This window comes from Hyla sarda, chromosome 4 (genome assembly GCF_029499605.1).
Source record: "Hyla sarda isolate aHylSar1 chromosome 4, aHylSar1.hap1, whole genome shotgun sequence".
Taxonomy (NCBI): Eukaryota; Metazoa; Chordata; class Amphibia; order Anura; family Hylidae; genus Hyla; species Hyla sarda.
In genome coordinates this window covers 66,195,479-66,218,289 of record NC_079192.1, presented here as the reverse complement: position 1 = coordinate 66,218,289, position 22,811 = coordinate 66,195,479, and the positions used below count along the sequence as shown (strand labels likewise).

The following is a 22,811-nucleotide window of genomic DNA, read 5'->3' as shown; positions in this document are numbered from 1 at the left end:
ACTGACACAGGGCAGAGTTTTTCCACCGGATTGCACTCGCACGTTTCATTGTGTGAACATGGCCTAAGGGAATGTGTTGTGCTGTAGACGATCTTCTAGTACAGGGGTGTTCTAGAAGTTCTAGGATGTCAAGCCCGGATGCCTTCACAGACCCCTGGCTGCCATGTTAAAGAGTACCTGTCACCAAACTAAAGTTTTTTTTTTTTTTTTTTTCAATAGTAAGATTTATTAAAGTTTTGCACAGTAATAAAGCAAAAACACAAATACAAACAGATGCCAAGACACTCGTGGGTGTCTGGGCTCAGCATCCCCATAGTTAAGGTGATAGCAATATATCCTAGTTCCAAGGTGGAGAGTCAACAAGACGGTTCTACAGTGTATTCTGTGGCATATCTATTAGTATGTGCGAACCATGACTACAATAAGTCCAACAAGAGTAGGATAATAACGGATGTGGAGCGTGGTTAGGGAAAGCGGTAAGGGGGGAGAAAGAAGAAGGAGGAAAAGAAAGGGGCGGGGTAAAGAAGAGGAGACATGTGAAGGTATACCTCTCCGTAGGTCGTGCGGGTCGGACTCTCAGGTGTGGTGTGTTGGCATCAGGTGGCAACCGTATACAAGAAGCAGTATGAGGGGTCGAACACCAACCGATCAGCCTACATGTAAGGAATCAGGAGGGGGTCAGGTGTAGGTCTCTGTATTCAGTGGAGGAGATAAAATTTATCCACGGGCCCCAGATGCGATGGTGTTTGTCCATCAGACGTCTGGAATCCGCAATCAGTTCCTCCATCCTGTGGAGGTGGGAGAGTTCTTGGAGCCACGACGTAAGTGATGGAGGGGTAGTGTTTTTCCACAGCCTGGGGATGACCGTCCTGGCCGCCAGTAACATAAATCTAGCGAGACAGGCCGGCCATCTGGGTAGGTGGGGGGGAAGGATGGATAATAGTAGAGGGGCCGGCTCGATCTCTAATCTAATGGACGTCAGGCGTTGGAGTATGTCCAAGACCTGTGTCCAAAAATGCCTCAAAAGAGGGCATCGGATCCAAATATGAGACATGGTTCCGCCAGGTTCGCCACATCTCCAGCATATGTCAGGGACCCCAGGGTAGAATTTGGATAGGAGAGCCGGGACCCGATACCATCTGGTTAAAATTTTGAAATTTGTCTCTTGGGCTTTACAGGAGTTAGAGACTCTATGGCAGTAGCGAATCGCTTGATTCCAGTCCCCGTCCGAGAAATCGGTCGCCAATTCTCTCTCCCATCCCCGTTTATACGGCAGAGGGTCGCTGCCAAAATTATCAAGGAGGAGAGAGTAGATACTGCTGATCGGGCGAAACGGTCTGGAAGTGGTGGCGCACAACTTCTCGAACGGGGACAAGGGGCGATGTAGGCGCAGTCTACGGTGGTGTTTCGAATAGAAAAATTTCAGTTGTGAGTATTGGAAGGAGTGCATAAATATGGGGGGTGTGTCGCCCAAGATATCTTCTAGAGGGCGAAGGGAGGTCTGTGTTAGGAGGCTAGCAAAAGTAGGCGATGAATGTTTTGTCAGTCCCAGGAAGGAGGGAGTGGAGGCGGTAGCGGGGAATAGAGGGTTGCCAAACAACGGGATTAATGGGCCATCCGGGGTTAAAAGGCCAATGGTTGGTAAGTAAAGGTTCCTGACCTGGGCTAACGTGGCCAGCACTGGAGGTACAAACTAAAGTTTTAATATATTGTTCCTTATGTAATTATAAGACACTTTACTGTTTACTTGCTGTTAAAATTCTCAACCTTTATATGTTTTTATTGTGATTGAAAAAACAGCCACTAGGTGGCTCTGTTCCTGCACAAGTCAAAAAGTTAGTTTGGTCTCCTCCCGGCCTGGCAGGAGACCAAACTCAGGAAGTGAGGCACAGCTCTCGCAGGCTTCAGTGACATCACGCCTGCTGGGGAATGCCCACTTTCTCCTGCCGGGAGCGCACACAATGTGAGCAAGGGGAAAGGTATGATTAAGAGCTTTTTAAAGCTCAGAAACATTTTTAAGGGCAGGAGGGGTGTTAGGAGTAGATAGGAAATGTGGTCTGAGTTAGTTTAGAAAACATGGTTTGATGACAGGTACTCTTAAAGTATTTAGCGCCCTGCAGTTGTGATACGGGGGGGGGGGGGGGAAATTGAATGACAGGGACCCACTCTGTCTATCATCTAGATGGCATGTTCGTGGTCGGCTCCGACTGGGTATGGAGCAGGCTCATCTCTAAAGCCATACGAACTTTCCTAATATCTGGACATACATGTATGTCACATCTCAGGGAGGGGTTGCAGAGGATGCAAAGAATATGGCAACTTTCTTTAAAAAAAAAAAAACACTGTGTTACAACTGCCTGCAGTTACCAGATGCATCCCATAGACAGGAAGAAAGTAGCCATGCTTTTCAAGTGTTTTTTCAGTCAATAACATGAATCTACAATCCGGGAGATAAATGTAAGCTATCCATGGGTTGTCTACAAGCTCCCCCACTGATCTCTAGAATAAGATGTACACTGCTCTAAAAAATAAAGGGAACACTTAAACAACACAATGTAACTCCAAGTCAATGACACTTCTGTGAAATCACACTGTCCACTCAGGAAGCAACACTGATTGACAGTCATCTTCACATGCTGTTGAGCAAATGGAACAGACAACAGGTGGAAATTATAGGCAATTAGCAAGACATCCCCAATAAAGGAGTGGTTCTGCAGGTGGTAACCACAGACCACTTTTCAGTTCCTATGCTTCCTGGCTGATGTTTTGGTCACTTTTGAATGCTGGCTGTGCTTTCACTCTAGTGGTAGCATGAGAAGGAGTCTACAACCCACACAAGTGGCTCAGGTAGTGCAGCTCATCCAGGATGGCACATCAATGCGAGCTGTGGCAAGAAGGTTTGCTGTGTCTTGACAGAGGTAGCCTGACTGCCATTAGGTACCGAGATGAGATCCTCAGACCCCTTGTGAGACCATATGCGGGTGCGGTTGCCCTGGGTTCCTCCTATTGTAAGACAATGCTAGACCTCATGTGGCTGGAGTGTGTCAGCAGTTCCTGTAAGAGGAAGGCATTGATGTTATGGACTGGCACCACAGTTGCACCACAGACTGTCCAGGAGTTGGCGGATGCTTTAGTCCAGGTCTCACCTCATCAGGAGCATGCCCAGGCATTGTAGGGAGGTCATACGGGCACGTGGAGGCCACACACACTACTGAGCCTCATTTTGACTTGTTGTAAGGACATTACATCAAAGTTGGATCAGCCTGTAGTGCGGTTTTCCACTTTGATTTTGAGGGTGACTCCATATCCAAACCTCCATGGGTTGATAAATTTGATTTCCATTGATAATTTTTGTGTGATTTTGTTGTCAGCACATTCAACTATGTAAAGACGAAAGTATTTCCTAAGATTAGTTCATTCATTCAGATCTAGGATGTGTTATCTTAGTGTTCCCTTTATTTTTTTGAGCAGTGTATAAAGCGGTGGCATGGAAGCATGTGCATGGCCTCTCCATACAACTCTATAAGAGTTATTATTATGCAACCTAAATATCAGTAGCCTATACAAGTCAACTGGTCCAGAATTAATCTGATATTATCCAGCAGTTATTTAAACTCTAACAATGTCTACAATTTTTCTCTACAAACAGTGAAGTGACGATACCAGCTGTCCATAGAAAGGAAACAAGTCTTTAGCCAACAAATACCAAGGAATAATTTACTTCAACCCATGTGAACAATGTGCCCATTTCAAGGGTGGCAATAGAAATAAGGAACTTTTTATACACCCCCCTCCTGCTGTCCAACACTAATATTCTTCAAAGTACGACCATTTTGAAGCTGAACATTTCAGAAGATCAAGGTACCCTTTCCGAGAGTTCACCAATTCTCATACGTATCAATGTGTACAATATAATGGATGTCTCCAAGGAACTGCACTTGCCAACATTTCACACACTTTGCCAAATCTTTTCTATGAAGAAACAAAACATTTGGAAAAATATAATTAACTTAAAAGCTTTTTAATTTTTCTGTTAATCTCCCCCACCACCACGATGGTACTGACGGTTGTAAGAAGAAAGATGCTTCCATCCAGTTAGCTGTTATATGGTATTATTGCTTATATAAGGCACTTATTATAACTTAGGGAACACTTTGCTTTGCTGACATTAAAGGGGTATTCCGGGCAAAAATATCTTATCCCCTATCGAAAAGATAGGGGATAAGATGTCTGATCGCAGGGGGCCTGCCGCTGGAACCCCCCGCGATCTCCCTGCAGCAGCCCGCATTCTATGCGTAGCTGCGTCTGAAGTTATGGAAACCTCCGGGCTTCCGAGACGGGGACGTGACGTCACGCCACGCCCCCTCCATTAAATTCTATGGGAGGGGGCGTAATGGCTGCAACGCCCCCTCCCATAGACATGAATGGAGGGGGCATGGGGTGACATCATGTCCCCGTCTCTGAAGCCCGGAGGTTTCCGAAACTTCAGATGCAGCTACGCATAGAATGCGGGCTGCTGCAGGGAGATCCCGGGGGGGTCCCAGCGGCCGGCCCCCCATGATCAGACATCTTATCCCCTATCCTTTCTATAGGGGATAAGATGTTTTTGCCTGGAATACCCCTCTGACCTCTTAAGGACGCAGGGCGTACCTGTATGGCCTGCGCCCGGTCCCGGTGTTTAAAATGGGGTCACGCCGTGACCCCGCATCCCACTGGGTCGGTCCCGGTTGCTATTAATAGCCGGGAACCTGGGCTAATAGCGCGCTGCAAAGTTGATCGCCGCATCAAAATGAAAGTAACAGTTTCCCGGCAGCTCAGTCCGGCTGATCGGGACTATCGTGATAAAATCGCGATGTCCCGATCAGCTGGGACGCGAGCGGAGGCCCCCTTACCTTGCTCTGTAGCATACGATGGGCATTTGATTGCTCCAAGCCTGAGCTACAGACTTGAGCAATCAACCCCCTATTACGCTGATCCATGCAAAGCTATGGCTTTGCAGGGATCAGGGTAAAAGATCAGTGTGTGCAGTGTTATAGGTCCCTATGGGAGCTATAACACTGCAAAAAAAGAAGTGAAAAAAAAAAGTTAATAAAAGTAATTTAACCCCTTCCCTAATAAAAGTTTGAATCACCCCCCTTTTCCCATAAAACAAAACTGGGTAAAAAAATGTATAAATAAATAAACATATGTGGTATCGCCGCATGCGTAAATGTCCGAACTATAAAAATATATTGTTAATTAAACCGTACGGTCAATGGCGTGCACGCAAAAAAATTCCAAATTCCAAAATAGCATGTGGTCACTTTTTATATCATAAAAAAATTAATAAAAAGCGATCAAAAGGTCCAATCAATACACAAATAGTACCGCTAAAAACTTCAGATCATGGCACAAAAAATTAGCTCTCAAACAGCCCCATATACGAAAAAATAAAAAAGCTATAGGGGTCAGAACATGACAATTTTAAACGTATACATTTTCCTGCATGTAGTTATGATAAGTGCGACAAAATCAAACCTATATAAGTAGGGTATCATTTTAATCGTATGGAGCTACAAAAAAAAGATAGGGTGTCATTTTTACGGAAAATGCACTGCGTAGAAACGGAAGCCCCCAAAAAGTTCCAAAATGAAATTTTTTCTTCAATTTTGTCGCACAATTATTTTTTTTTCCGTTTTGCCGTGGATTTTTTTGGTGAAATGACTAATGTCACTGCAAATTAGAATTGGTGGTGCAAAAAATAAGCCATAATATGGGATTTTATGTGCAAAATTGAAAGCGTTATGATTTTTAGAAGGTGAGGAAAAAATGAAAATGCAAAAACTGAAAAACGCTGAGTCCTTAAGGGGTTAACTATGGGGGAGGGGGGGTAATTTGCATGTTACATTTTATATGACATACTTGTTATATACTGTAGATATTGTATGTACGTTTATTATGTTATATGATACTACATATCGGTAGTCTCACACTACCAATGGTTGTCTTTATCACATCATGGAATAAAACCCCTTATTGGACTATAGGGGTTTAGTGTGCATCATCTATATTCTCTTGTATGGATTATTGAACCAGAGGACCGAGGTTCCAGTTGTCCAATACCCTTGTGTCACTTTTATATTTCTATTGATGTGCTGCTTCTATTTGGACATATATATATATATATATATATATATATATATATATATATGGCCAATTTTTATTATATTTAATAAACTGCACTTTTTTTGTTATACCTTCACTTGTGATTTATTGTGAATTATAGTCATTGGCTTGGGAAAGCACATATATAATAGATATTATATGACCAGTCCTCAAAGGATAGTAAAGAGAAGAGGCGAGATGGAGAGAAATAGAAGAAAAAGAAAAAAGGAAGGGAAAAAGAGAAAAAGATAGAAAAAATAAACTTACTTAATATAATGTAGTAAATGTAGATAGTAAAATTATAGAAAACCTGAATCTAGGTTAAGAATAATATGAACAATGTTGAATAGTATTAATATCAGGCAGGGCAGGGCCCTTGCACCAGATGTTTGCATATAAAACCATCTGAAAATATGAATACAACAACCACCTAAAAGATGGGTACATAAAGATGGCCTGAAAATGTCCGTATATATAGAAAAAAATTGTGAATGTCCGTATATTTGAAAGTTCAATGATATGATATCACGGTAAATTGCAGTGTGATTCGTTCAGGGAGAGGTAGTTTGCAATATACTTGGTATTTTCGATAGTATTCGATAGTACCTGTAAGCCGGGATATAGTTCACTTACTGACAATATGCGGCCAGTATTCTCGAGAGTGGCAGTCTCAGAGTGAGGGCAGGTATCGGCGCTGGCACGGCAGGTATCAGCGCTGGCACGGAGTGGCGTCTGGCCTCCGTACAGGTAAGCAGTCTCTGTGAGGTAGATGATCCCGGCAATGTGGAGGCTGGAATGGAGAGCGTCCGGCCAATTGAGGTAGATGTAGCAAGGTGATAGGTAAACCGCAGTCCCTGGTATCTTCGTGTTTTGGAGGAAAGAGGATCGCACGCAAGATCAGCAGTGGTCCGATAAATGGGGTACTGCAGCGCTGCCCAGACAAAAAAAAACGGGCTATAAAATCATATAAAAGGTGGCTGTTATAAATAGCTGGTTAAAATACAAGGCTAAATGCATTTTAAGACGGTGCATTGCCGTGGAATGAGATTTGCCATAGAATGAGATGGTCCGCCTCCATCACATCCTATTGGCTCTCTCTTGTCACGTGACATATTTAAAGGTCACGCATCGATGCGCACAGCAGTGTCAGTTTGGCTATCACAGGGAGAGGATCTCCTCACCCTGTGATAGCTGAAGCTGTACGGAGCTCTCATGGCCTCTGTGGCCCGACAGAAGTTCACACATGTACGCAGCTCATACGGCTGCCTCATATACATTTACTGTTGATCCACAGCGCTATCGGGATCCCGATGCCCGATGGCGCTGTCATCAGTGTGCGTCCGCGCGAGCGCCCCACGCCCGCAGCTCTACTCCCCGTCCTCCGCCCCCCGCAGCTCTACTCCCCGTCCCGTTAACGCTCAGGGAGCGGGGAACAGAAAGTAGAGCATCGGGCGCAGGTTAAGTTATTCGCGTAGTGCTGCGCATGCGCAGTACTACTTTACCTGCGCCCGATGCTCTACTTTCTGTTCCCCGCTCCCTGAGCGTTAACGGGACGGGGAGTAGAGCTACGGAGGGACGGGGAGTACAGCTGCGGGCATGGGGTGCTCGCGGGGACGCACACTGATGACAGCGCCATCGGGCGTAGGAATCCCCATAGCGCTGTGGATCGCTCCCTGAGCGTTCACAGGGGACGGGGAGTAGAGCTGCGTAGGACGGGGAGTAGAGCTGCGGGGGACGGGGAGTACAGCTGCGTAGGACGGGGAGTAGAGCTGCGGGGGACGGGGAGTAGAGCTGCGTAGGACGGGGAGTAGAGCTGCGGGGGACGGGGAGTAGAGCTGCGGGGGACGGGGAGTAGAGCTGCGGGGGACGGGGAGTAGAGCTGCGGGGGACGGGGAGTAGAGCTGCGGGGGACGGGGAGTAGAGCTGCGTGGGACGGGGAGTAGAGCTGCGGGGGACGGGGAGTAGAGATGCGGGGGACGGGGAGTAGAGCTGCGGGGGACGGGGAGTACAGCTGCGGGGGACGGGGAGTAGAGATGCGGGGGATGGGGAGTAGAGCTGCGGGGGACGGGGAGTAGAGATGCAGGGGACGGGGAGTAGAGCTGCGGGGGACGGGGAGTACAGCTGCGGGGGACGGGTTGTAGAGCTGCAGGCGTGGGGATCCTGATGACAGCGCCATCGGGCATAGGGATCCCGATAGCGCTGTGGATCAACAGTAAATGTATATGAGGCAGCCGTATGAGCTGCGTACATGTGTGAACTTCTGTCGGGCCACAGAGGCCATGAGAGCTCCGTACAGCTTCAGCTATCACAGGGTGAGGAGATCCTCTCCCTGTGATAGCCAAACTGACACTGCTGTGCGCATCGATGCGTGACCTTTAAATATGTCACGTGACAAGAGAGAGCCAATAGGATGTGATGGAGGCGGACCATCTCATTCTATGGCAAATCTCATTCCACGGCAATGCAACGGCTGTCTCATTCCTAAGTAGCCATAAAATGTGCTCTCTGCCGACACCTCTGTCCATGTCAGGAACTGTCCAGAGCAGGAGAGGTTTGCTATGGGGATTTGCTCCTGCTCTGGACAGTTCCTGACCTGGACAGAGAAAATAAATTCAAAAAGAAAAGAACTTTCTCTTTATTATACAGCAACTGATAAGTATTGGAAGGATTACGATTTTTTTAATAGAAGTGATTTACAAAACTTTCTGGCACCAGAAAAAAAAAAAAAGTTTTCCACCGGAGTACCCCCTCAAGGTGGCAAGGAAGGTTCTTCGAAATTTCCCTTATCCTGTGTTCTCATGCCAACACCTGGCAGGAAGGGGTTAACACCCTTTGTACACTGCTTTGCAGCTAATTCTGAAGTCTACTGTTCAGCTTTGAGCTGTCTGCCCAAAATTTTATTCAGGAAGAAAAGTTTTTTGGGTTGGATTCACATGTAGGAATTTGTTCTCATTTTAGTCAGGATTTTAGGGAAAAAACTGTAGTAGGTTCAAATACAGAAAAAAATATAATGGGAAGATTTGCACCTTTTTGCTCTCTTTAGGCTTAGTTCACTCCAACCTTCAGGTCAGCCGTTGGTCTCAGGGTCTGTTCAGTATCCTGATCTGGACAGTTCCTGACATGGACAGAGGTGTCAGCAGAGAGCACTGTGGTCAGACAGAAAGGAAATTCTAAAAGAAAAGAACTTCCTGTGGAGCATACAGCAGTTGATAAGTACTGGAAGGATTAAGATTTTTAAATAGAAGTAATTTACAAATCTGTTTAACTTTCTGGCACTAGTTGATTTAAAAAAAAAAAAAAATATATATATATATATATATATATATATATATATATATATATGTGAGACATGTGAGCTGTGGAAAGAAATATTAATCAGTTTACTGTTCATACTCCAGTGACCAGTGTAATAATACAGTACAGAATGTTTTTTATATGGTTGGTGACATGGAAAAAAACAAAAAAAAAAAAAAATTCTGATTTCTCAAATATTATGTAATTTCCTGGTCATACATTTTATTGAATGCTGCCAGGTTCCTCAAAGTCCATGTAAAGTTTTATTGTGACTTTAATTAGGCATGCCGGGAGAATGGCTCATCGCAGAATATCCTTGTGTAATATGACAAAGGTCTAAGACTCTTATACGGCTTGTGCTCCTCCTAAACCACAGTTTCCTGCCTGACACTTGCTGCAAGTCTGACCACAAGAAATCAGTTTCCATGGAGATAAGTACACCTACCTCAAATGACTGAAACCAGGGCCGGCCTTAGGTGTTCAGGCGCCCTGTGCGAGCTAACCTTGTGGCGCCCCCCCCCCCTATTACCCCATAAACACACACAGAGGAAAAAAATCTTTGTAACAAATTTTTTTTTTATATATTTCATTCCCCTGCCCCCTTAATCAGTCCCATGTCCCCATTCACCAGTCCCCTGCCCCCTTAATCAGGTGCCATATAGTTCCCCCACATTAGGTGCAGTATATAGTCCCCCACATTATGTGCAGTATAGTTCCCCTACATTAGGTGCAGTATAGTTCCTCCACACATTAGGTGCAGTATAGTTCCCCTACATTAGGTGCAGTATAGTTCCCCTACATTAGGTGCAGTATAGTTCCCCTACATTAGGTGCAGTATAGTTCCCCTACATTAGGTGCAGTATAGTTCCTCCACATTAGGTGCAGTATAGTTCCCCCACATTAGGTGCAGTATAGTTCACCACATTAGGTGCAGTATAGTTCCCCCACATTAGGTGCAGTATAGTTCCCCCACATTAGGTGCAGTATAGTTCCCCCACATTAGGTGCAGTATAGTTCCCCTACATTAGGTGCAGTACAGTTCCCCACATTAGGTGTAGTACAGTTCCCCCACATTAGGTGCAGTATCGTTCCCCACATTAGGTGCAGTATAGTTCCCCACATTAGGTGCAGTACAGTTCCCCACAGGAGGTGCAGTATAGTTCCCCACATTAGGTGCAGTATAGCTCCCCCACATTAGGTGTAGTATAGCTCCCCCACATTAGGTGTAGTACAGTTCCCCCACATTAGGTGCAGTACAGTTCCCCGACATTAGGTTGGCAGTATAGTTCACCACATTAGGTGCAGTATAGTTCCCCACATTAGGTGCAGTATAGTTCCCCACATTAGCTGCAGTATAGTTCCCCCACATTAGGTGCAGTATAGTTCCCCCACATTAGGTACAGTATAGTTCTCCACATTAGGTGCAGTATAGTTCCCCACATTAGGTGCAGTGTAGTTCCCCACATTAGGTGCAGTATAGCTCCCCCACATTAGGTGTAGTATAGCTCCCCCACATTAGGTGTAGTACAGTTCCCCCACATTAGGTGCAGTACAGTTCCCCGACATTAGGTTAGCAGTATAGTTCACCACATTAGGTGCAGTGTAGTTCCCCACATTAGGTGCAGTATAGCTCCCCCACATTAGGTGTAGTATAGCTCCCCCACATTAGGTGTAGTACAGTTCCCCCACATTAGGTGCAGTACAGTTCCCCGACATTAGGTTGTCAGTATAGTTCACCACATTAGGTGCAGTATAGTTCCCCACATTAGGTGCAGTACATTTCCCCCACATTAGGTGCAGTATAGTTCCTCCACATTAGGTGCAGTATAGTTCCCCCACATTAGGTGCAGTATAGTTCACCACATTAGGTGCAGTATAGTTCCCCACATTAGGTGCAGTATAGTTCCCCACATTAGCTGCAGTATAGTTCCCCCACATTAGGTGCAGTATAGTTCCCCCACATTAGGTGCAGTATAGTTCTCCACATTAGGTGCAGTATAGTTCCCCACATTAGGTGCAGTATAGTTCCCCACATTAGGTGCAGTGTAGTTCCCCACATTAGGTGCAGTATAGCTCCCCCACATTAGGTGTAGTATAGCTCCCCCACATTAGGTGTAGTATAGCTCCCCCACATTAAGTGTAGTACAGTTCCCCCACATTAGGTGCAGTACAGTTCCCCGACATTAGGTTGGCAATATAGTTCCCCACATTAGGTGCAATATAGTTCCCCCACATTAGGTGCAGTATAGTTCCCCCACATTAGGTGCAGTATAGTTCCCCCACATTAGGTGCAGTATAGTTCCCCCACATTAGGTGCAGTATAGTTCCCCACATTAGGTGCAGTATAGTTCCCCACATTAGGTGCAGGATAGCTCCTCCACATTAGGTGCAGTATAGTTCCCCACATTTGGTGCAGTATAGCCCCACATTAGGAAGAAGCAGGTTTCCCACATTAGGTAGTAGCAGGTTCCCCAAATTCGGTTGCATTGTCGTTCCCCCATCCCCCCCCCCCCCCCCCCCGACTGACACACACACACACAGATAGGCATGCGCACACACACAGACAGACAGATAGACAACCACACATGCACACATACACAGACAGGCAACCACACATACACATAGACAACTTTACCTGTCCTGCGCTTCTCTTCTCTCCGGTGGCGCCCTGACGATTTACTTCACTGACGTCCTGTGTGGGTCTGCGGAGGGACGTCACATGCGTGACGTCGCTCTTCAGACTCCGTCCGCCAGCCAACCGGAGACGCGGAGGAGGGCGGGGTAAGTGAAGCCTTCCAATGTAATGAAGAAAACTGTGCCCTGAAGCGGAATGTGACCCTCCGCATAGGGACACAGTTGAGGGAGGGTAGTGGGAAAGGAATGAGAGGGAGCGGCCTGCAAAGCAGAAAACTGTGTCCCTGTGCGGAGGGTCACATTCTGCTACAGGGCACAGTTTTCTTCATTACACTGGCATTTAGTGCTGCTTACCCGAAGCAGGGCTAAATCCCGGGCGCCGGGCAATACAAATTATATATACTTGGTGCGAGTTGTGTCGGCCGCCCGGCGCCCCTGTTGCTATGGCGCCCTGTGCTGCCGCACAGCTCGCACCCCCCTAAGGCCGGCCCTGACTGAAACAAAAACTGCATGTGTGAATTCAGCCTTATACCTGGTCCTGCTCTCAGCAGAGAAGTGAATATAATCATTTCCAATGTAAATAATGCTCTGTGAGCTAAATAGCCTGAATTCCAGAATTATCAAAGTGATTTTTGCAGCTGCCGCTGATATTTTTTGCTCACAGAGCATTGTTTTGGTTGAAAGAATTATATTCACTTGCACAGTTACCCAAAAAATTTTAAGACAAAATCAGGACATTTAAAGTGTTCCTCCAGTGCTTTTATAAAAAATGATACTATACACCATAAAATATATCATAAGTCACATGGTCTTATGCTACAGTGTATGGGTGGAGAGCAGGGTGTAGTGCTATAAACACCCACTGCAGCATAGCCATACCCCCTGGAGACCATGTGACTTATAGTGTCACTGTCGACATGGAATGCTGGGAAGGGTCAGGAACAACAGTAAAACAAAAAACACTTGCACTACAGCACTTCCAGGTGTGAATCCCATGGATGAAAATGGGAAAAACCAGCGCACAAAGGTGATATAGGCCGATTACACAGTATTATAATTTGGCATCATGGACCAAATACCCTTTTAAGGGGGTTGAATCATGAAGACAACCCTTATGAAAACAGGGGAAACCTCATTTAGACATATTGGGGGAGATTTATCAAAACCTGTGGAGAGGCAAAATTGCCCAGTTGCCATAGCAACCAATCAGATTGCTTCATACATTCTTAACAAAGCTTCTAAAAATTTTAAGAAGCAATTTGATTGGTTGCTATGGGCAACTGGACAACTCTGCCTCTCCACAGATTTTGATAAATCTCCCTCATTATCCCTACATTGGCTGCAAATTAATGGCTCATAGCAGAAGTCTTTTACAGTGTTTGAGCACATGAAAAGTTGTTGCGCTATGCAACAGCTACTTGCTGTGGGTAAGTTGTTACATGTAATATGGTACATTTCATAGAAGCAGTTCTATAACCACATGTCAGCTTGGCGTTATCCACATAGTGGCCTCTAGATGTACCTATACTTTTAAAGGTGCTAGAGATGTGTCCCGTGATTATGAGATGACTCTGCTTATCCTATCCCAGTCTACACAAAAAAGCTGAAATGTGAGCAACAGAGAACTGGTAATATTAGCCTACTGTGTGTACTCCAGTGGTCACTGTGAGGATATGATTCAGAATATGTATTTTATATGGGTGATGACTTGGGAAAAAATAGAATGCTAATGAAAAACAAACAGAAAATGTTTCCAGCATTCTGGAATTTATTATTATTAATATTATTATTAATAATGCTTTGCTTATACAGTGCAGCATAGGTTATTATTAAAGAATAAAGTAGAGGTTTGTTTATGCCTTTAGCTTACCTCTTTTTGCTGATGTGGCAGGCATGGGATAGGCTCCATTTTGGTTTACAAATGTGCAATGATGTGGATTCAGCTTACATTTCCCTTGATTCCTCTGTATGAGGGTCAGGTGTTTTATCACTGCACCTGGTCATCTAATTAGGCTGTGCTGGGCTTTGCTGTGCTGGAAGTTACCCAAGTGAACTCATGAAATTCATAAGTGGGTTTGGGTCAATTGACATTACATGCATTACAGATGTGTTTTCTTATTCAAAGTGCGTGTTTAAGAGAAATATTGGCATAAGGCAAAAGTGATTTGACATATAATCACAATTGAGGTGTTTTATGAAGATTTTAGTTGAATTGTTGATTTTTTTTACTGCAGTTTTTATGTTTTTACTGCATATTGGCAGTTTCTGCTGCGATTTACAAAAATCATGATAATAATGACCCTTTTTTAAATAGCATGTTTTTTCTGCCACAATTTTGAGAAACTCCTATCAAGAACATTAAACAAAAAAAGCAGCAAACAATGTAATGTGTGGACACAGCCTCAGGGGAGTTTGAGCTGGGACAGGAGAGATCTGGAAGGTGATGATGTTATTTTTTAAGTTATAGGAAGTCAGACCCATAACTAAAATCCTGTTCTGATCATTAAAATGATGTTCTGGTGGAAAACACTTATTTTCAAATCAACTGGTGCCAGAAAGTTAAATAGATTTGTAAATTACTTCCATTTAAACATCTTAATCCTTCCAGAACTTATAAGCAGCTGTATACTCCAGAGGAAGTTAAAGTTGTTCTTTTCTGTCTGACCACAGTGCTCTCTGCTGACACCTTTGTCCATGTCAGGAACTGTCCAGAGCAGGAGAAGTTTGCTATTGGGATTTGCTCCTACTCTGGACAGTTGCTGACATGGACAGAGGTGTCAGCAGAGAGCACTGTGGTCAGACAGAAAAGAACAACTCAACTTCCTCAGGAGCATACAGCAGCTGATAAGTACTGAAAGGATTAAGATTTTTTAATAAAAGTAATTTACAAATCTGTTTAACTTTCTGGAGCCAGTTGGTATGAAAAACCTTTTTCACTGGAGTACCCCTTTAAGAACTGGAAGAATTGGAGAGTCAGACTGATGATCACATGACCATATTACAGTAATGGAAGACATGGATGCAGCTGTGCTGGAATAAAACAAATGGCGCTGTAGACTAGTGATTGGGCAAAAATATACTTCTTCAAATATTAGGTAATTTTTTTGATGATACATTCTATTTGATGTTGTCAGATTCTTAGAAGTCTATACGAAACTATATTGTAACTTCAGTGAGGCACTACTGAGACTGAGTCATCTCTAAATATGAAACAAATCTCTCTTATACGGCTTGCGCAATACTCCTAAATGACAATTTCCTGCGTGACACTCGCTTCCAGACCGGAAGGAATCTATTCCCATGGAGCTATGCGCAGCCACCTACAGTAGACTGACTGAAAATACCTCAAGGCTGGATTCACACAGAGCATTTTTTTTTTCTATGGTATTATATGGTCAAAATGCTGAATCCAAATATATGTATAGAGAATAAAAGAAAACAATACATATAACGAGTTAAGGATTGTAGCATGTTATTAACCTGTTGAGGACATTGGGTATAAATGTACAGCCAGCAGTGTTAAGTGACTTTAAAGTGAGTGTCGGAACTCATAGTAGCCGACACTTACCGCTAATGACGGGGAGCGGCGATCCTTCCGCTCCCCATCATTTACCCATTAGATGGCGTGATCAATGCCAATCAGAGCATCTAAAGCATTAAATCATATATGTCGGTTAGCTCAGGGGGCTCATCAGACCCCTACGACATGATGTCAGGACTCTGATGAGCTAACATGTCGGTGAATCACCGATTTATTGATGCAGCCTGGCTCAGCCAGGATGTATTAGTGGAGCATTGATCACACAGTATAATGCTATGCAATAGGCATAGCATTATACAGTAAATACAATCTAGGTATTAAAAAGACTTAAAATGTGTATAATAAACAATTTTTTAAAATGATATAAAAGCCCCTCCCCTAATAAAAATAAAATCCCCCTTCTTTTCCCCTATTAACCCCCACCTCAAAAAAATAAAAAAAATAGAAAAATAAAATAATAATAAACATATTTGGTATAGCCCCGTTCAGAATTGTCCAAACTATTTAAATATAATGTTTATGATCCCGCACAATGGGTAAACAACATAAGTGCAAAAAAAAATATCAAACACCAAAATATTATGATAGCATAAAAAAAAGGAATCAAAAAGTCCCATTGAAACAAAAATGGTACCAATAAAATCTACAGATCACAGTGCAAAATATAAGTCCTGTAAAAATAATTTTTTGGGTTTGCCGTACATTTTATGGTAAAATAAGAGATGTCATTACCAAGTACAATTGTTCACGCAAAAAAACAAGCCCTCATATGGGTCTGTGGATGGAAATAATAATAAAAAAAGTTATGGATTTTAAAAGGCGAAGATGAAAAAACTAAAATTCTAAAATAAAATTGGCCTGGTCCTCAAGGTCAAAATGGGCTTGGTCCTTAAGGGGTTAAGTGCAGAGTGCCAAATCAAACCCCCAAAGAGTTGCAGTATTCTTTTCAATCCCCCCCCCCACGAATAATATATTTTTTCATTTCACCATACATTTTATAGTAAAATGAAAGCTGCCATTACAAAGTACAATTGGTCCCTCAAAAAACAAGCCATTGTATGGGTCTGTGAAAGGAAAAATGAACAGTTATGTCTCTTAGAAGGTGGGGAGTAAAAAAAAAAAGCGAAAAATAAAAAAAATTAAATTAGCTGTGTCCTCAATACCAAAATGAGTCCTTAAGGGATTAAAGTTTTTTTTGTTTTAGTTTTTTGCTGGTATTTTTCTTCTCATATTTTTTCTCTATAGAACTTGAAACACACCAGGCTGTCTATGTCTATCACCTTTAATTCTAGAATTATAAGATTTGTGTAGCTGCTGCTGATGTACAGTATTTAGCTCATAGAGCGTTGCCTAGAATATTTAAGATCCACCTCTGAGACAGACTTCTTAGAGTACCCCTTTGAGCAGTGGTGAGGTTATGCTGGGAGTTGTAGTTTCACTCACCATAACTGTAGAACTGACAAGCGACTACAGCTCTGATAGGACACAGTGAGGAGAATGTACAATGATATCAGCGACTACAGGTGACGTCTTCTCTATAGTGAGCAGAATACACAATGATATCAGTGACTACAGGTGACGTCTTCTCTATAGTGAGGAGAATACACAATGATATCAGTGACTACAGGGGACAAACTTCTGTGTGTAGAATGTGACACACAGACGTCTCCTCACTATGTCAGCGCATTCTCATCCTCTATATGAAAACAAGTATTATTATAAACCTGACAGACACTGTATCCTCTAAATATAATACTACTATACACTATACTCTTTGATTATAAACCTTCCATACACCATACCCACTGAATATAATACTACCACACACTGTACATTCTGAATATAATACCAAAACATACTGTACCCTCTGAATATAAATCTGCTACATACTGTACCCCTGAATATAATACCGCCATACACTGTACCCTCTGAATATAAATCAGCTACATACTGTACCCCTGAATATAATACCGCCACACACTGTACCCACTGAATATAATACTACCACATACTGTACCCTCTGAATATAATACTACCACCCACTGCGCCCTCTGAATATAATACTACCACCCACTGCGCCCTCTGAATATAATACTACCACACACTGTGCCCTCTGAACATAAATCTGCCACATACTGTACCCTCTGAATATAAATCTGCCACATACTGTACCCTCTGAATATAATACTACCACAAACTGCGCCCTCTGAATATAATACTACCACAAACTGCGCCCTCTGAATATAAATCTGCCACATACTGTACCCTCTGAATATAAATCTGCCACATACTGTACCCTCTGAATATAAATCTGCCACATACTGTACCCCTGAATATAAATCTGCCACATACTGTACCCCTGAATATAATACCGCCACATACTGTACCCTCTGAATATAATACTACCACCCACTGCGCCCTCTGAATATAATACTTAGAGATGAGCAAACTACAGTAAATTCAACTCGTCACGAACTTCTCGGCTCGGCAGTTGATGACTTATCCTGCATAAATTAGTTCAGCTTTTAGGTGCTCCCGTGGGCTGGAAAAGGTGGATACAGTCCTAGGAGACTCTTTCCTAGGAATGTATCCACCTTTTCCAGCCCACCGGAGCACCTGAAGGCTGAACTAATTTACGCAGGATAAGTCATCAACTGCCGAGCCGAGAAGATCGTGACGAACCGAATTTACTGTAAGTTCGCTCATCTCTAATAATACGACCACAAACTGCGCCCTCTGAATATAATACTACCACCCACTGCGCCCTCTGAATATAATACTACCACAAACTGCGCCCTCTGAATATAACGTTGCCATACAGTGCACCCTCTGAATATAATACCACAACCGCAGTAACACCCCTCAACATCCGTTAGCTGATGCTATTACCACGGGAGGGGGGTATTGGTGGTGTTGCTAGTGGATGATGGGGGTGCTACTACTGGGGGGGGTGCTGCTGGAGGATGATGACGGTGCTACTGGCCATCCCATCGGCAGGATCGTCCTCCTGGCAGGAGCACCTCCATCATCCACCATCAGGATCTGCTGATGGAGGTGCTGCTGGGGGGGGGGGGGTGTTGCTGGTGGATGATGAGGGTGCTACTGCTAGGGGGGGGGAGCATTAGGTAGGCAGCAGTTCCCCCACATTAGGTAGGTAGCAGTTTCCCCACATTAGGTAGCATCTTTTCCCCACATTAGGCAGCATAGATTCCCCACATTTGGTACCAGTTCCCCCACATTAGGTAGGTACCAGTTACCCCACATTAGGTAGCAATTTCCCCACATTAGGTAGCACAGATTCCCCACATTAGGTAGCAATTTCCCCACATTAGGTAGCACAGATTCCCCACATTAGGTAGCAGTTTCCCCACATTAGGTAGCATAGATTCCCCACATTCGGTAACACAGATTCCCCACACAAGGTAGCATAGACTCCCCACATTAGGTAGCATAGATTCCCCACATTCGGTAGCACAGATTCCCCACACAAGGTAGCATAGACTCCCCACATAAGGTAGCATAGACTCCCCACATTTGGTAGCACAGATTCCCCACATTAGGTAGCATAGACTCCCCACATTAGGTAGCATAGACTCCGCACATTTGGTAGTAGTTTCCCCACATTAGGCCGCAGGTTCCCTTGCAGGTTCCCCACAATGGATCAAAGTCTCCCCACAATAGATCGCTGGTTCAACCCCCCCCACACACACACACAAAAAAAAACACATACAACACAGAGAGACAAAAACACACACAGTCAGAGAGACACACACTCACAGACAGACACACACACAGAGTCCCCGCCGCTCCCGACCCGTCACCGCTGCCCTGGATGTCGCTCCATCGCTGTCCCCGTTGCTCCGGAACGTCTCTGCTGCTGGCCGGGTATCCTTGCTCTCCGTCACCGCCATCACGTTCTTACGCACGCCGACGCACGTACGCGACGACGTGATGACGAGGAAGGAGAGCGCTGGCCATACAGGGGATCCCTGAACGGAGAAGACACCGAGGAGGCAGGTAAGGTCCCTCCCAGTGTCCTGTAAGTACTAACCCGGCTATTCAGTCGGGCTGTTCGGGACCGCCGCGGTGAAATCGCAGCGGTCCCGAACAGCCCGACTGAACAGCCGGGTTAGTGTCACTTTCCCTTCAGACGTGGCGGTCAGCTTTGATCGCCACGTCTGAAGGGTTAATACAGGGCATCACCGTGATCGGTGATATCCTGTATTAGCCGCGGGTCCCGGCCGTTGATGGCCGCAGGGACCGCCGCGATAGGGGTGTATTCGCCGTATAAGACGCACCGACTTTTTCCCCCCAGAAGAAAAAGTGTGTCTTATACGGCGAAAAATACAGTAGATCAAAATACAAATGGTGGATGTGCAGCTATGTTTCTCTATTTGTGTTGTACTTTTGTTTATGTGCCTGTTGGTGCTGCGCTGTCTTCCTTCCTGATGTAAACTTCGGCCTCAACGCAAGACTCCGCCCACCAACGTCACAAAATGCTGGCTCAAAAATTAAACAAAAAACCCTCCAGAGTACGGATATTCATGGTGCAGCATAGTATGTTTTTCATATTTTCTTTATTTCTGAGGAGGGTGGATGGGTTGTTGTGGGATAGTTGGAGTGCAGCTATTTAGTGCCAGGCAGGCCAGTCAGGGTGTCACCCGATGTGACGATGTAGACCATATTAAATTGCCTTTTGCCCCATTTAGATCAATGGGTGGAAAAAAAAAGGATTTTTAGACTGAAATCTGCAACAGATATCACTGGCAGCAGATTGAAATTTCTTTCTAGAATCCATCTTTAGCCACATGGGAATCGAATATTTTAGTGCAGAAAATGCAGGACAATTTTGCCTTAAAATGTGGACGATGTGGAATGTGATGAGCACTCCCCATAACCCAGAGGATGAGGACCATGCAGTAAAGCGTTGACCTTTTTATCTACAGAACTGCCCAAATGCAGTAATTGTGGGATTATAACAATTCTATGAAAACTCCAAAGAAAGAAAATTTGGCAATCTAAATGGCGTAATTCTGTGGTTGCACAATGATAGTGATGTTAACATCAAAATAGGTTTGTGTTCGTGAATAGATGAGCTTCCTATATTATACACTCTTCAACAATAAAATTGTAACGCAAAGATGGAAAAGTTGTGCAATTATGGAAATTGCAGAACTAAAAGATGCGATAATGATATGCAAATTATAAAAAAAAAAAAAAAATATTCAAGACATCTTGATTTATTCAGTATAGAGCATGTGTAGTTCACACAGAAACTAACATGCCTAGGCAGCTATCAATAAGATTATTAATGGTTGTCTGAGATATGTTCTGCAACGCTGAATGAACTTAGGCAAGCATACAATCAAGATCTGCTGGTGGCAGCTCCCTTTGCAATTGCCGACTGATGACATCCTAGATGAGCTCGTTGGATACCAAAGATTCTGCAGGTTATGGTAGTTCAGGCTGCCCACAAAAGCATAAGCAGCATGTGGCATGGCATTGTTGCAATGAAAAACGTCTCCTGTGAGTCTTTGGAGAAATGACCGTGTCCCCTGTTCCACTACCAAATTAAAGGAGTACGCCGCCCCTAGACAACTTATCCCGCTGCTGGGGACACCCACGATCTCCCTGCTGCACCTGGCATTCGTTTAGAGCGTCGGGTGAAGGCCGTCACGCCCCCTCCCATAGACTTGCATTGAGGGGGCGTGGCCGTGACATCACGAGCCTCTGCCCCGCATCGCCAGTCATCCGGCACACAGCGAACTTCACTCTGTGCACCGGATGTCTGGGGTGTCGTAGCCGAGATTGCTGGGGTCCCCAGCAGCGGGACCCCTGTGATCGGGCATTTTATCCCCCATCCTTTGGATAGGGAATAAGATGTCTAGGGGCAGAGTACCCTTTAATGTAAAGCCAAGCTGTTAGTGTAGCTAATATGACTAGACTGGAGGGATCAAGCTGGTGTGGAGGGGTAACCATCTCAGGTATGGCCTCCTGGTGTGGAGGGGCAACCATTAATTTTGTCCTGATATGTATTTTGCTATAGACCTTCCACCATTTTTCTAGCCTGTCTTTGGACCCATTCTGTTTCATCAATATCGTTTTGTAGGTGACGCCTCCAGAACGAAGTACTCCAGACTTGGTCTCACTAGATCTCTATACAATAGGATCACAATCTCCCTACTGGTGATACCTCTAGTTATGCAGTAAAGCGCTCTTCTTGTCTTCCCTACCGTCTGACTGCACAGATATGACAGCTGACAGATCAGTTAGTTATCTATTCGTCATTGGACAATTCCATGTCATAATTTCTCATGGTTTAACTGCATATAAATTTGCTTTTCTAATATCTGGAGGATATATCAAATATTTCGAATTGTCAATGCTCAAACTCCACCACACTCTGAAGCTATTTGTGTCCCAGGATTCAATGTGTAGTATGCATTAGCTGCAAAACATTATCAAAGTAAAGAGATCAAGGCCGCTGGTGCTTCCATAAGATATAATACTGGTGCACCAACAGATAATCTGTTGAGCACCTTCTCCTATCTTAAAGGTGTTATCCACCATAAGGTTACTTTAGTACTTACCTGCCAGACAGTAATGGACATGTTTAGGAAGGATCTGTGCTTGCCGTGGGGCTAAATAGCTGTGTTGTGAGTCCACCATAACTCTACTGCTTTTTTTTTTTTTTTGTGAAATGGCTATTTTCTGTTGGAGTTCCCTCCCTCCAACTACAAGTCTCAGGATCCTTGTTTATAAGTGTGAGGTCATTTTCCTTCCTCCCACACATTAGCCACCCCACATATTGAAGCACACCTGGAACAATTCCCTGCAGCCCTGTAGAGAATGATCTCCTTTTCACCCAGCGGTCACTCCATCCATTGAAGCAGACAGGCTCCCTTTTAACACCTGACTAGTGATGTCATGTCTCGGGCTGCACTACAACCTGGGAGAACGTGAGAGACATTTTGTATGCTGTCAAAAATAAACATTGGGGCAAAGATCACATAAGAATTGCAAGACCACCGTCACACACAGGTACAGACACTATATTATGAACTACACTAACTTTACAGCCCCTGTAGCATAGTCAAATAAAAAAAATTCCTTACGTTCTGGCAGAAGACCCTATTAAAAGGTGACTTTGGAGCCAATCACTGGCCCCGGTGTCTAATTATGATTGGTTAAGTCATTG

The 22,811-nt window shown here is 44.3% G+C and overlaps 1 protein-coding gene across 2 annotated transcripts in view; it reads left to right on the top strand.

Annotated features, from left to right (window-relative positions):
• LOC130368054 (uncharacterized) overlaps positions 1-22,811 on the top strand; it is a 161,183-nt gene that overhangs the window by 54,252 nt on the left and 84,120 nt on the right. The window contains exon 7 of one of the 2 annotated variants that reach the window (XR_008892280.1): positions 3,650-3,861. Coding sequence is in view for 1 of the 2 variants with exons in the window: in XM_056571279.1 (XP_056427254.1) it covers positions 3,650-3,652 (3 nt within the window). In the remaining variant the exon portion in view is untranslated. Of the gene's footprint in view, positions 1-3,649; positions 4,137-22,811 lie in introns of those variants that run through there. The other variant, XM_056571279.1, reaches the window with a different exon arrangement.